This window comes from Gymnoscopelus microlampas (genome assembly GCF_963454915.1).
Source record: "Gymnoscopelus microlampas genome assembly, chromosome: 18".
Classification (NCBI taxonomy): Eukaryota; Metazoa; Chordata; class Actinopteri; order Myctophiformes; family Myctophidae; genus Gymnoscopelus; species Gymnoscopelus microlampas.
In genome coordinates this window covers 30,795,123-30,810,536 of record NC_139955.1, presented here as the reverse complement: position 1 = coordinate 30,810,536, position 15,414 = coordinate 30,795,123, and the positions used below count along the sequence as shown (strand labels likewise).

General features: G+C 41.0%; 1 protein-coding gene across 4 annotated transcripts in view; it reads left to right on the top strand.

Moving 5' to 3' along the window:
* The first annotated feature begins 1,803 nt into the window (after positions 1 to 1,803).
* Positions 1,804 to 15,414, top strand: part of glra1 (glycine receptor, alpha 1) — a 119,217-nt gene continuing 105,606 nt past the window's right edge. For all 4 annotated transcript variants that reach the window (XM_084041001.1, XM_084041000.1, XM_084040999.1 and 1 more), the window contains exon 1: positions 1,804 to 2,064. In XM_084041001.1, the coding sequence (XP_083897127.1) occupies positions 1,994 to 2,064 (71 nt within the window). In that variant the 5' untranslated portion in view covers positions 1,804 to 1,993. The remainder of the gene's footprint in view (positions 2,065 to 15,414) is intronic.

Genomic DNA, 15,414 nt, shown 5'->3' with positions numbered 1-15,414 from the left:
TTATTTTGCTGGGTGAAGCCTATAATTTATAACCTGCTTGTCCGCTATTTTTGACGCAAGACACCGCCGTGCGACGAAGTATGAATCGGGCTTGACACTTATGAGCGCGGGACACATAGCCAATTGTCTCCAAGTGGCACCTCGCTTCGCCAATCGCAGGCTGTGCCCGGCTCCGCGTGCCAGTGACAGGGGGGCCAATTACGACGGTAACCGGAAGACTCGCCCCAAAACACGCTCACCCCCATTTTTTTTCGTGGACCGCTCGCCCCCAGTGGCTCTTAAATTTGTTTTACTGAGGATAAGGTTAGAAATAGGTTTAGGGTAAGGCATAGTTTTACTGAGGTTAGGTTAGGTTTGGGGTTTTGGCACCGTTTTATGAGGTTACGTTTAGGAATAAGGTTAGGTTTAGGCATAGTTTACTGAGGTAACGTTTAGGAATAAGTTTAGGTTTAGGCATAGTTTACCGAGGTAACGTTTAGGAATAAGCTTAGGTTTAGGCATAGTTTACTGAGGTTACATTTAGGAATACCAGGTGGCAACCGTTCCGAGCTCGCCGGATTTGCCCCGGGGCGACTGTGTTTCGGGGCGAGTATTTTGGTATTCATGACGCCGGCATGTGGGCGTGTATTCAAATGTGAGGTGCGCTTTTGAGTTTGCTAAATGACTGCAGCAAGAAATACGGTGTGTGGGGCACCGACCGTGGCTTATTGCGCCTCCCCCTCTCTCTCTCTTTCTCCTTTTCTCTCTCTCTCTCTCTCCCTCCCTCCATCCCTCTCCATCTCCGTGTGTGCGCGCGTGCGCGCGAGAGACAAGTCAGCGACGCTCTCATACCTATACTGCCATGGAAGAGACCAGCCCGCCGTGTCCATCACCACGCTGTCTCTCCCTCGTCGTCCTCCTCCCGGGGAAATGTGGAATCTAAAGTGGCTTGTCGAGCGGCGAATGACGGGCTGACTGACTGACCGGGCTTGACCACCAGAACTTGACCACCGGACAATGGAAGTAGTAGCGGCGCGTCGACGCAGCAGCTCCAACTACTACTCACCCCAGGGAGAAAACTACGTGGCCGCGGAGGAGAAGCAGCAGAAGCAGAGGCTGACAGCCTGCAGACCACCCCGTCCTCACAGCAGCAGCAGCAGCAGCACCGGGGTTTCTACACCGACCACTACGTATTATGGCTCATAATAAAGCAGCAGCTTTGGGATGCATATGAGAGAGAACGTGACTAGAGGGGGAAAACACTTCCGTATGTAGGCCTGATATGTGTTATATGTCGCGCAACAACTGTGGATTTCCTCTGTTCTAATAAGGATATATACAACACGCACGTAGTTCTCCCATGATCTCCTGAGAACTGAGACACTCCAGACGCAGTGCTCACATTTTTCGGCCACAAATCGCCTTTTTTCTTTCTTTTTTTTCTTCTTCTTTTTTTTTTACCTAATATATATATTTTTTAGTCCACTTGAAGGAGTATGTGCCATCATTTCCCCGTGAAAGTAAGCCCATATCGTCGCTATGGATCGACTACAATAGACCTCAGATCGGTGTGTGGTTGTGTGTGAAATAGCATTACACTCTGAGCTGCTACCCCCCCCAAACCCTGGAGAAATTCCGCAAGCCACTGTGTCCGTCCGTCTGTCTGTGCCTGCTGCCTCTGTCCACGGTCCTGAAAAAAGTACTCAATATTTGGGTGCTTGGGGGTTAGAGCGGCAGTGGCGGTGTAACGGGACCTCTCCCGGAAGATGATTTCATGGCCCGTGCGGTTATGATGAATATCTCGTGGGTTGGCACCAGAGACACTGGGATCTGAAAACAAAGCTACAGAGAATCTTTTTTTTTTTTACTTTCCTTTTTTCCCCCTTTTCTTTTCTTTTTTTTTTTTTTCTTCTTCTTTCTTTTTTATAGCTCACCTTGGAGGTCCGGAACCGTTCTCGAGGATTTGGAATTTTCACTCTTGGAGGGAGCTCGTCGAGCCCCTAGGTAGCCCGAAATGAGACTGGCCAAAATGTGCCGAATAAACGCGCTGGGGATCTATTTGTGGGAAACGATAGTCTTTTTCAGGTAAGCATGAATTGGCATGAACTGCAGGACTCCATGCGGAGAAATGATGATGAGATGAATGAACATTTGCATATTTATTGCTTCTATATTGCATCTTTCTGCCTGTCTGGGAGAGATTGCACGCCGAAAACGAGGTACAAGCCGGCTGTTTTCTCCCCCCCCCCCCTCTCTCTCTCTCTCTGGGGGAACCCTCATTCGGGGGAGAGGTGTGATTTTGTAAGGTTCAGTCACATGCTTGTCAACGTTGACCTTTCTTTATCATTTTACTCAATAGTGTGTTTTATTGTGAGTTCCATGAAGTCGCCAGCGGCAGAGTTCAGGCATGCTATGGAGGGAGCTAATAGCGAACACTAGTGGACGGTGTGTGTCTGTGTGTGTGTGTGTGTGTGTGTGTGTGTGTGTGATTGATGTGCTCTGCAAAATTTCAACAGGCATGCCATGAAAAAGTAAAGGGTAGCTTGTTACACAGACACGCACTGTATTGTCACTCTCCAAGATCTTTCACCTTCAGGCAACCTTACAAACGCACATGCATGTGAGCTTCTATGTAGCCTAGGTGGTTTTAGGTCTTGTCAGTCTTTCTGTGTCTGCCTGTGTGTGGTCTACATGAATGGAGGAGAGGGGATGCCCCTTTTCCCTTTGATGATTAACTTTTCATAAAAATACACCTATCTCTCTCAAAAACAGCTCATCTCTAAATAATGTGCATACTATTATTTAGAGGGGGTTATTGGCCGTTCAGGGATATAGTTAGTTGTCTTCACTCTATTCAAAATCTTAGCCTGAAACTAGAATTCACATTTGTACTTTGACTATGAGATCAGTGTGTCCTTGGAATAGTCCCAACTTCCTCCATATTCAACAATGCATTTATATTTTAACAGTAGCGTTGCCAATAGGGATAGCCAGTCAAATATTAATAATGTTATGGGTGTACACACATTGTCAGTTCCCATCCCCACTCGAAGTGTTGTATTTTCATGTGTGGTACTGGGGCAATGAGTTTTGAAATTATTTAGCTGATGCTCTTATCCTGAGTGTGCAGTGGTTCAGTGTTTTGCTTGAGAGCACATTTGCTGTTGTACTGTCAGGATAAAACTTAAGACTTCTGGGCTGCAAGACAATACCCCCCACTGTTTCTTTTGTTTTTGTTTTACAGCACTCAGTGCAGTACCAACAATATGAGTCAGGACATTTCCAGAACATTTCCCAATCACCATCCCCTACCCCCCACCCTCACTCAGTTCAAGTCTTGAAACGCACGAGGGGAAACAAAACAACAACAACATAACAAACAAAAAACAGGGTTGGCATTGACAAATAAACGGGGTCAAAGAGAGGGAGACAATATTTCTAACCAATAAGCCGCCATGCAGCACCTAACCTAGTCATTCATAAGTAAGGTATTCATTTCAACTAAGATTTTAAAAAGGCTCTCGTGAGCTGCTAGCAACCGTACAAGGCCTATGAAATATATCTAATTGGATATTAGAAACAATGTAAATTCAATTTAAATTGTGGCACCTTTTAGGGCTGCAGTTAGCCCTGTGACCTTGGAACATTCATGACCTTTCACCCCAAACTGGCACCAGAAAAGCAACCCCAGTGCTTCTATTATATGGTGGCCAATTTAAGCTAGCTGGTTGTAGCTCCAACAGCGTTGCAGCAATAAGCAGGATATAATTTATTAGCATGCTGCCACTGAGCTAATATCATCTAAATATTAAGGTGTTGCCAATTATTCTGTGACAACCATCAAGGGAACTCTGCAACTACGGTCAACACCAGACAACGTTTTTTCTTCTGGTTATAGAGAATGAATGGACAAGGAATTGTTGGCCTTAGTCTAATCAGTGAAATTCTATAAGGATGTCAGAATCAACTAGATGGGCCAGGTGTCACCCTGAGCCTCATTCCATGGCCTGCAGTTTTACCACAAGCAAAATGGAAAGAAAGAGGCATTTCTTTCTAGCTGTTTGTGAATGTTGGTTGTCAGTCTTTTCCACAAGGAGGAAAAGGTTAACACACACACACACACACACACACACACACACACACACACACACATATATATATATATATATATATATATATATATATATATATATATATATATATATATATATATATATATATATATATATAGAATATGTGTTGGTATAGTATGATATTTAAAAAACAAACTCATGTTGTTTTGTTTACATGTCTTGGTCCGATGGGCCACCAGGCAGAATAGCCTAATTTATGGTGGATGAAATTGGTGGCCTATAATAATAGAGGGTATGGGGTTAAAACCGAAACAGTCTTTTCTATCTTTTTGTCTTAAAAGGAAAATACAGTATGTACTGTACGAATTAAATCAGTTGGATGTTGCTCAAATGAGAGAGAGAGAGAGAGAGAGAGAGAGAGAGAGAGAGAGAGAGAGAGAGAGAGAGAGAGAGAGAGAGAGAGAGAGAATGTTGTGTTTATGTCAGATAGCAGTAAAAGAAAGAATCCATAATATTTTAATATATTGTAAATATCCTTGAAATATCACATGATTCTACTGAGTAATGTAGTTTGTAAATAGGATGACATCCTATCAGACAACAGTTTAAAGGTAATAAGCCTAAGGGGTTTGTTTGTCCTTACATGCTTTAGGCATTTCTTTTTGTTTTATTTTGGGGGTTTCTTTTCAGTCTTTCCCTTATGTATAGCATGAATATGATGGATAGATTTTTGCTAGAAGGGAATACAAGGCATTTGCTTTGGGATTATTAATCATCATAAACTTCATGGGCATTTTTACAGCATGACACCGATAAAGGGGAGTCATCTAGAAGACTATTCGTGTATTGTATTACCCCCCAATTTTTGTGTATACTTGCAAAAACGTCATCAATACGACTTCAGAGATTCACAGCGAAGCTAAGCCGTTATTAGACCCTGTCTTGTTCCTCAAAAACAGAGTTTAGACAACTCTGTGTAACTTGACTTATCTTCCTGAATATTTAGATAAAAAAACAATATTGGCACTGTCAAAAGGTTAACGATCTGTTTTCTGCAGCATTGGTAACGCAGGCCACAACCGATTCATAGTATTTTAGTGGTTTAGACATGCCCACAGGCTAATGCCACATTTTTGTATTTTCTTTTAGGAAATGCTAAATAGGGTTCCCTAGTCATTGTTCATATGATTTTCACAAAAATCCAGAATGTGCATTTAATGCTGAGAGAGTAAAAATGAGAGTTAATAACATTCAGGATTTTTACTGAATACACATTGTAAGCAAATTCTGACACAATTAGCCTCTGTCTAAAGCTTTCTACTCTCTTTTTGAATATCTGTGGCATTGGCAATTGATGCATTGCATTTCATTGCATCACACATGGATGCTGTTTCCTTCTGCTGAGGCTGGACCTCATAGGTAATATTTCATGACGTGGACTATCAAAGGCATTTCCCTCGATGTGCTATGCCTGCATTTCCACTGAATACAACAGTTGTTTTGTAGTCGGACAGGGAATAGGTGGGAAGGGACAGGGGGTGTGGGTGGGGAGTAGTTTTGCATTCAGGGCACACTGTTTAGTTAATGAACGGGAATCAGGATATTGCAGTCTCAGCTCCCCGGGCCTGGAGTCTGCAGTTCCAAGCTTAATTGATACCCCCTCCTCCATCCCGACCTGGAACCCCTGTGCCTCATTCTACATTCAGACTTATTACTAAACACTGATTACCCTGTCAATGGCCAGGGCCAAGCCTGATGAATGCACATTTAATGTTCCACATATCTCTGTCTGTATTTCTGTCCCCTCTCTCTACACTCCTATTGTCCATCGAGGAAGTTGTCGACTATTCATTTAGATTTTAGAATAGAGCAAAAGAGAGGGAAAAAAACACAACTTGAGTGATCTAATCCTGTGCTGGATTTTAAAACCATATTTCTGTTCAGACAAAATGATCAGATTTAGCATACCGAATGAAGTTAAGCCTGATTTGAAGCTATCATCACATATTGAAACAAGTCATCACTGGCCAAGAAGGGAATTATCTGTCCACTTGCCTTAACAAGTAATAACAGCAATACCATTCTAATATGCCAAAGGCTTTCTCACCAGTAAAATGTATTTATCTTCTTCCAACTTTTGTATTACTTGTGCAAATACACTAAACCAAGGTAAGCTAATTAAATACTTAATGAAGATGAGGATGTGTTTTTGTGGTGTTCGTATGGAACAAAGTGGAATATTGTTGTTAGTTAATGTACAGAAGAGGAAGAGGTGGAATGTACAGAGAATGAGATAATTATTCAACTTGTGCCTGAAGTGCATTGTAGGCCTTGCAGGCAAGAATGATTAATCTGTTAGTCAACATTCCCTTAAGAGGGGGACCACTCAGGGCCCAAAGGTATCAAGGGAATACCAATCAACCAATCAATTGAAATGATTGACAACCACCGGGACAGTGACTGACATATCAGCCTTATTGGTTTGGAACAGGTGGAAGGTTGTTGTAGTCAGGATAGCGATGTTTTGAGCTTACTGCATTAAGCTTAGCGAAAGTGTTTGTCTGTGACATGTCATGGCTGACGTGACGAGTGTGTGTGGGTGCGCAATCGTGCGTGGGTGTTTGTGTGATTAGATTTGCGAGTTTGTTATTTACAAATGTTTATACTGTATGTGTGTTGGTATGTGAGAAATATATGTAGGCTACAGTATGTGCACGTGTATTTGTAAAATGTACGTACCACATACGTAATGAACATGTGTTCCTGTTTCATGGTCGGGAGTTCTGTGCCATAACTGGAGCATATGTATGCCACAAATGTGGTCACACTATGTCTCAGAGGGAGCACATATTCACTGATTTAAATGAAATCATAGACTAAATTTAGTAACTGGCAATTGTGCATCGGTGGAAAAACAGGAAATGAGACTGAATGCATGTTTCTTCATATGCAGCAAAAAAAAAGAAAAAAGATTTGGCTGTGATTTGCTGTAAATACTGTGTTTTTATGGCTGTATTTGTCGCAGTGCAACCACGACCAATAAAATACTTGCATTTTGTGAGCTCAGCTTCTCCTAAGAAACAAATTACCTTTACTTTGTTTTGATGACATGGTGACTATAGTGCTGATAATAAATAGAGCACTGTAGGGGTTGAATGTCGATTGAATAATTGATAAAACAAATGGTATGATCAAAAAATCGATTAACTGCAATTTTATACTTCGTTGCACAATGGTGTCGTCACTGTCGTGCAGAAATAGTAAAAATAGCAGATCTACAGCAGCTTGTAGATATTCTTTTCAATGACATGCCCAACATAGGGATTAATCGATCATTTTATATTAATTATATATTTATTTTTCATAATCAATTAAATCAATTTGTTTGATTAACCCCTACAGCACATGTTTATTATTTCACGTGCTCCATGCACCTGTGTGGAATGTGACTCTGCATGCAATAGCCCCCTTGCATGTACAACTATTTATCTTACTGAGATGAAATACACTGCACAACCTTTGCCTCCATAGATTTTTGTATTCAATACAATACCCGATCCTCTCAAGCGGAAAATATATGCCGTCGTTGTGAGCATGCAATCAAAACAATTCACCTAGACACTGCCTGTATGGATCTTTACATGCAAACACAATGGACAATTCATTCAAGGGGAAAGTGTATGCAGAATCCATACGGATAATGTAATCTATAATAATTTATTGTATCTGTGTGAATATTCAGTTTTGCCGCTGCCAAATACGTGTCTGCTGACTGCTGCTGGTAACCTTGAGCTGGCCTTGACAAAGAAGCAACACATTGGGTCTTTCTACACCGCCGTACTGCAGACAGACACACACACACACACACACACACACACACACACACACACACACACACACACACACACACACACACACACACACACACACACACACACACACACACACACACACACAGAGAGATCATGTTAAGGGAAAATTAAATTGACTAGGTAGTCCATGAACAAAAAATGATATTGGAATTCAATGATTCAGAGGAAGTCATCCATTCCATTGTTAATTATTTTTTCCTATAAATCTGAAGAAAGAGGCTTTGTAGGTCATATGTTGTTGAAGGTTGATATTAAATGAATTGGCTAGGCTGAAGTAGGACAGAATGACTTAGCAAGAAGAAAGGCCTAGTCCTTCATTCAATAAATAGAAAGGTTAGGACTGCTACAAGACATCAAAAGGTGGAATTGGTCGAGTGACTCACTTTGAGCAGCACTTTTAGATTAATCGTCTTCTCGTGGGTTACTGTATCTCCTGACTCATGTGACTTTGAGCAATACATAATTTTGGTACAGTACAATATTTTACCATATTCAATAGAATATCATGTAATGCAGCTATTTCTGATGGTCTAAGTAGTTTAAGTTTCTTAATATGTATTATTTGTACCAATAATATGTTCAGACCAATAGAGTTTCATGAAAATAGAAAACAATCAAAAACAAGGACACCATGTCAGTACACACAGAGAAGAGTAAATCATACCTGCAAAGTCTGATTAAAGAAATCTAAAGAATATAAGAACAAGTTATATCATTGTAATATTGACCCTCAAACCCTGTCTTAACAGCTTAAACCCTATACCTGGTCAGACTGGGGTCTCCCAGGGCTTTATACTTGGCCCACTCCTTTTTTCCCTCTACACCAAATCTCTGCAGCCAATCTATCGGCTATTTTTGCTGGATGTTTGCCCCAGAAAGCAGGAAGCTAGGGTTCATATGGTTAAAGTTAAATCATGAATAGCAAGCTATTATTCACTTGAGGCTTGGTGAAATGAAATCTTATATATTTATTTATGTACTTACCCTCAGGGTCTTTCTACAGGTATGCCTGAAGATATTTATCACCCCACCGTCCCATCATGACAAATGGAAAAATATTCACTGATGAATTTTTAGGCCCCTTAATGAAAAACAATTGACTGGCTCCAGCAGAGTTCTCCACCGTCTCAACTATAATTAATATCTGGGCAGGTTCATTTCCAAAACTTGATCTATGATAATACATTATTGATCAGCAGACAGGGACAGATTGCACCATAAATATCAGAGCTTATTATCATTGACCTCTCCGTCTGTAACTCAGTTACAGGCCAAAGTGAATCCCTGGTGATGTTGTAAATTACAGTGCTCAGTAAAAAAAAAAAAAGAAGAAGAAGAAAAAAGATACAATTCACAAGTTCAGATTATAGAAATAATATATAGGGAAATTGTGCAGTTCACACGGAAAGGGACCTTCAATAATATGTGTACCATGAATATGTGGACGTTCCAATACTGGACTAATACTAGGCACCGTTGACAGATTCCTCACTTTGCACTTGAACGTATCACTGGCACACATGGCCTGTTCCATGTTTAAGCTAGTCAAGCCTTCACCAGTAGATATGATACAGAAGTACAAGTGAGAAGATTAACCTTTTTTTGTGCTGAGTTTAATTTTCTTAATGTGTTGTGTTTGTAAAAATAGTTTTGCCTAAGAGGGAAACAAGTTCAAGAATATAGCTATTGGGAGATAAGGAATCAGCTATGTCAATTACTGTAGCAATTAAAGAAAAAAAAAACAAAGCTATAATATTTTATTGAAAGTGCATCTTAATTGTCCCTGCACTTGTGTTGAGAAAATATAATCTTTGAGTAGCTAACCAAAGCATTCTGAGAGTGAAATGTGCATACAGACCTTTGGAAAGAATCCTTCCAACTTTGTCTGACACATTTTATTTTCATTATATATTTATTTTATTATTATATTCACAATGTGAAATAAAATGTACCTGACTGGTACAGCACCATATTCATATTGTGGCCCAATTGGTCCTCCTCTGCTATGTACTGTACAGTATGTAATATAATCTCCATTATTAATATATTACTGACAATCAATAGAGATTTACCATTTGTCACAACAGGACAACAGTGCAGACTAACTAAATCAATGGACATTTACATTTTTGTGCATCTATTCTATTCTATTCTAAGTGGCTGGGTGGGTGCACAGAGGCCTTTCTGTCCATGCCAATGAAGCCAATAGTCCTCTTCCTTCTTGAGTGTTGCTCCTAAATGCCAGGATGAGATCAATTAGTTATTCAGGCCTGCAGAGGTTTTAGGAGCATAATGAGGTACACTTAGGGCTAATGATTGGAGCCTCACATTAGCCTGTACCTCTCTCACTATGTCTATCTCTCTCTCTCTCTGGGTTGTTTTGCATATTACACACTGGCACAGGACAACTCAGCTTTTTCTCTCGCGCTCTCTCTCTCCTTGCTGCCTCAGCATTGGCCACAGGTCTCGGCGGTCGCCATGGCCAGCATTGATCAGAAGTAATTAAAGCAAATCTAAACTTTGATCATGGAAAGCCCCAGAACAAGTCTCCCTGGCAGGAGATTACCAGCAGCAAACTGGAAGGTTGAGTTTGCCTCGTCATGAAGAGGGCCTTGATCATGGGTCAACTGCTTCAGTGCTTGTGTGCGAGAGCTCTGTGTCAGTCAGTGTTGGCTATAATAGAATGATTGGTTTAGAAAAGGCTTGAGGCCATGCTCATTGATGGTCGAGTCATTAAGACCTCAGCTTCCAGACCCACAGCTGGTCTAGGATTTTATATCCCTCCCCACTATACAGTTTACACTTACAGTTTACAGTTTAGGCATTTAGCAGACGCTCTTAATCCAGAGCGACTTACAGTAAGCAAGGACACAAGATAATACATCATAATGCACATGATGTATTATGATGTATTATCTTGTGTCCCACTATGTCATATGGGCAGAAACTGGATAGCTCAGAGTTCTTAGAAAACTCAAGTATAAGAATGCAATAGCGTCTGTGTCATAGCTAAGAGGTAAACACTTTCAATGTGTGGATATAGATATGCCCAGCGGGTCCAAAGGGGGATTGGAATGACAGCACAGGCTACTGAAATTAGAAAACAGAGCTGTTGACCCTCTCAGTAGTGATAGTGAAACAACACAATTGCAAGATACACCTAGTCACCTATTTGCAAAGAAACAGACACAAACCATCATGAACGTTCATGTAAAAAGGCCGATTGTTACACACTTATAAAAGTAAATTAATTAAATGAATGAACTGTTTAATTAACATTTGAGCCAAATTTCATAGGGTATACCTTACTGTAATACTGCAGAATATACAGTATAGTGTTTAGAGTATGTTAACAGGAGACTGGCAAAGTAAAGGAAGGTGGGAGCTTGTATCCTCCCTACACCCAAAATGTCACACTGTCACAATACAAGTCGGGTATTCTTCTATAAAATAGACACACTTGCTAATCTCAAAGCTGTGACTAATCTGGTTGAGGCATCACTGGATTGTGATGGGGTATTTTGTTCGACGCTAATTTGAAACACATGTCACATGGGTCTTATGGCTCAGTGTATTATCTCAATATCTCAGTGCGCTCTATGTCCAAACAATAGAATTTTATTTTGCAAAGAGCTTAATCCTATCACGTTCACAGTCACCATTGCTGTAAAGGAGATTAAGCTCGGATTCGTCACGTTATGGAGAGAATTATTGAAACCTCGGACAAGCTCTGATACGCCTAATTTTCTTTCACAAAGACAGATTGGGATGAAGTCTGATAAATCTCAGGAGCCCTGATGTCTTTGTATTGATTCGTATTGACTTAGGGTGTGCAAGCGTGGCAGTTTTGGGAGGTGCCATCTGCTCTCCATTATTGGAACATTGACGTTTAAGAGACACGGTTCGTAGTGGTTTGTTAGATGATGCAGGGACCTTGGAGTGAGACCCAGTTAGGCGTTGGTAGGCTATCGACTCCCTCAGGTCACTGTCATCAATTGAGTTCAGTCCGTCACTCTCATTTGGCATCTCTGTGACCTCATATAAACTGGACAGGACCATCATGTGCTGAAGATCATTTACATTTTAATATACAATGAACAAACAAGCAAGTAAATATAAAAACATGCAAGCTGAATAATTATTTTATCTTACCACTTAAGCCCTATAAAATAGCCGATCTACAAACTTACGCGTTGCATCGCGATGATTTTGAACACAATGTTGGCAGCATATTTGCCAATGCCGATGTTGTCAAAACAGTCAAATAATGGCGTATATACATGTATGGACCAAACACCTGATCTTGCACTCTTGCAAATGACGTATGCATTCTTGTATTATAGTCTTTAGCTGGCATTACTGTCTTACTGCATTACTGTATTATACTGTTTAGCCAATGTGGACCAATTAACTCCTTACTATTGGTTACCTGTAAGGCTGGCACCCAGAGAATTTAAGTTTATTTTGCTGTTACACTTGGTTTTGTGTCACTCTGGATAACAGCATAATCTCAATGCCTAGAATGTAATTAATATACATTGTATTGACTGAAATCAATAGAAGGACCCAGAGTTGATTTGCAGTTTGTGCCTTGTCTGACACCGTGGCTTTGACCCTTGTACTCCCTACCGTTACTTGTTATGTCTTAATGCTGGCAATCAGAAGATGAAACATTTTAAGTCATGTTGGACATCAGTATCATGTGTAGTGTGTCCATGGTTTTAGCTTGTATTGCTTCATTAGCAAAACCCATTACACTGACAGTTATGGACACATGCAATTACTTTAAACATAGAGAGTGCATGCATAACACCAACTTTAACAGTTTTTCTACTCTGTTGTATTCAGTTGGACTCTCCAGTTTCAGTTTTTTGGAGGAATTGTGTGTGTGTGTGTGTGAGAGAGAGAGAGAGAGAGAGAGAGAGAGAGAGAGAGAGAGAGAGAGAGAGAGAGAGAGAGAGAGAGAGAGAGAGAGAGAGAGAGAGAGAGAGAGAGAGAGAGAGAGAGAGAGAGAGAGAGAGAGAGAGAGGCAGGCTGGCACAGAGACAGATGAGAGTTAGAGTGGACAACAAAACCTAGCCGTATAAGAGGATCTGTCTGTCTGTCTGTCTGTCTGTCTGTCTGTCTGTCTGTCTGTCTGTCTGTCTGTCTGTCTGTATGTATGTCTTCGTGTCCAGAGATAAACTCGCAAACCGCTGGACTGATCAGTGGACAATTTCTTGTCCACTCTGCCAGTAGGCCACAGGTACATATGGTTTAACCACTTAAAGCCCATATACTTGTTAACCATTTTACGTCATACTCAACTGATGTCATATAGATGACTGATGTCGCTGGCTGGCCATATGTAGTCCGAGGTCCACATTGGAGCCACACCGTCCCCAAGTGGATCCCGAGGTCCACGCTAAGATATATATATTTTTTACATCCTTATGTTTTGATTGATTGACATTTGTATTGACAAAAATGCATAGACATGACTATATATTTGTATATCTGTCAAAAGGATAAAACACAAAAAGGCTCCAGAGCTTATTTACATTGTGGTCCTGTGAGTGCAAATGTGTGTAAACTGTGTGCGATGTGTTGGGAGGGGGGTAGCAGAGACATAGAGAAAAATATAGTCAATTATAAATACTTTCATGAAATGTCAACATACTAGACATGTAAAATAGCAAAGAACAACCTGGGTACTGTAAAAGGATCCCGTTACAACTCAACTAATTGATGGTTAGGTCCAGGTGTAATTCAGCCAGCTCTTTTTGGAGGAGCTGAAATGAATAATGGAGCTAATCAGTTTAAGGATTGCAGGTAACTCATTCCACAGAACTGCTGCAGAGTATAAAATTAGTAATTTCCATAAAGCTTTTGAATTCTGTGGAGCTCCCTCTGGTGGAATTGCTAATCTTAGAAAAGTAATTCACCAGATATTTGAGTACCACCTTGTTTACAATCCTGTCGAGCATACTCATTTAATATGTGATCCTCTCTCCTCGGCTCTGAGCTACCTGGGGCCAATAAAATGAGTAGGGAGAAGAGGTGTTCTGGGTGGAGTTTTAAGGATCAATCTTTGGGATGCTAATGTACCAGGATGTGGAGGGCTGGAGGCGTAATCAAAATGACATTGAAGTGCCCTGGCCAATATTTCAAGAGTGCTTTTATCTATAAAAGTGGATATTCTGGCTAGAAATGTTACTTTTTAATTGACCGTTGAGCTAACTTTTAATTCAATTCAATTACATTTTCTTTTTTTTAAATATATTTTTGGGGCTTTTCTGCCTTTATTGATAGATACAGACAGTAGACTGACAGGAAATGAGAGAGATGGGAGTGATACGCAGCAGAGGTCGTCGGTATGGGGTTTCGAACCTGCGACTCGCTGTCAGGCTAGGTGCCCGAACCGCTACGCCAGCCGTCCGGGCCCAATTCAATTACATTTTATTAAAGTGCCAAAGCACAACAAACTACTTTGCGACAGTGGCAACGAAAAACGTCCCCCCTTAACTGGAAGAAACGTCAGGCAGACCCAGTATTTTAGTGCCATACTGTACTCTCTTCAGATAGTGTGTTGTCCAATTTACAGCCTTAGTAAGTAACTTCTTCCGTGGATGTAATTTCAAAGTCACCTACCCTCACATGAACCCAGTGGTCATCTTTAGTTTTGCGTTAGACCCAAAGAGTATCGACGCATAAGACTTATTGTCCGTTAACCAAATGCTGTAATTTTTTTACTTCTGATTTATCATGGTCAGAGACATGGAGAGTTGAGTCTAGGGTTTAACATTTTCCGGGAAATAGCTCATTTTCCTAGTAAGCATTGACACCTATCTATTTGCTATTAAATATGCAAGAAAATGATCAGATTTAGAACAAGATGTTCCATACCATATATATCGGGAGGTTATTGGGGTAGCCACCTGTGTGACACCGGCACTGCTGCTGCAGTGTTCTGTGTTTCTGACGTGACGTTACGGGACTGTTTGATCTTGTTTTGGGGATTCTGTTTGATCAGACAGACCACCATGTGTTGTGCCGTTAACCGTAACGCATTGACTTTAGCGTGCGTTTTCTCTTCAGTTCTGGTGATGTGGAGTTAGTAGGCTTACTAAGCTATCATCGGCTGCGCTCGTATTCGTGGCAACACGCTCGCCCCAAAACACAGTCGGCCCGGGGCAAATCCGGCGGTATTCACCTGGTATTCCTACACGTAACCTCAGTAAACTTTTCCGAAACTAAACCTAACCTTATTCCTAAACCTTACATTTTGGTTCAAAACGGGACGATGGGACCCTGCCCTGGTCGGCAACGCAAGTAACTTGGCTAATTATAATAGTAATTCCTCCGCGCTGTAGATAGGCCTTTCTACTAATTAGTAGTAATTTCTAACAAGAAAAAACAACCAGTTCCCGGGACGGTAAATAACTTCGGGATTCCCTGGATTCCCGTATCCCGGGAATCCCGGTGTTAAACCCTAGTTGAGTCATCAGCCA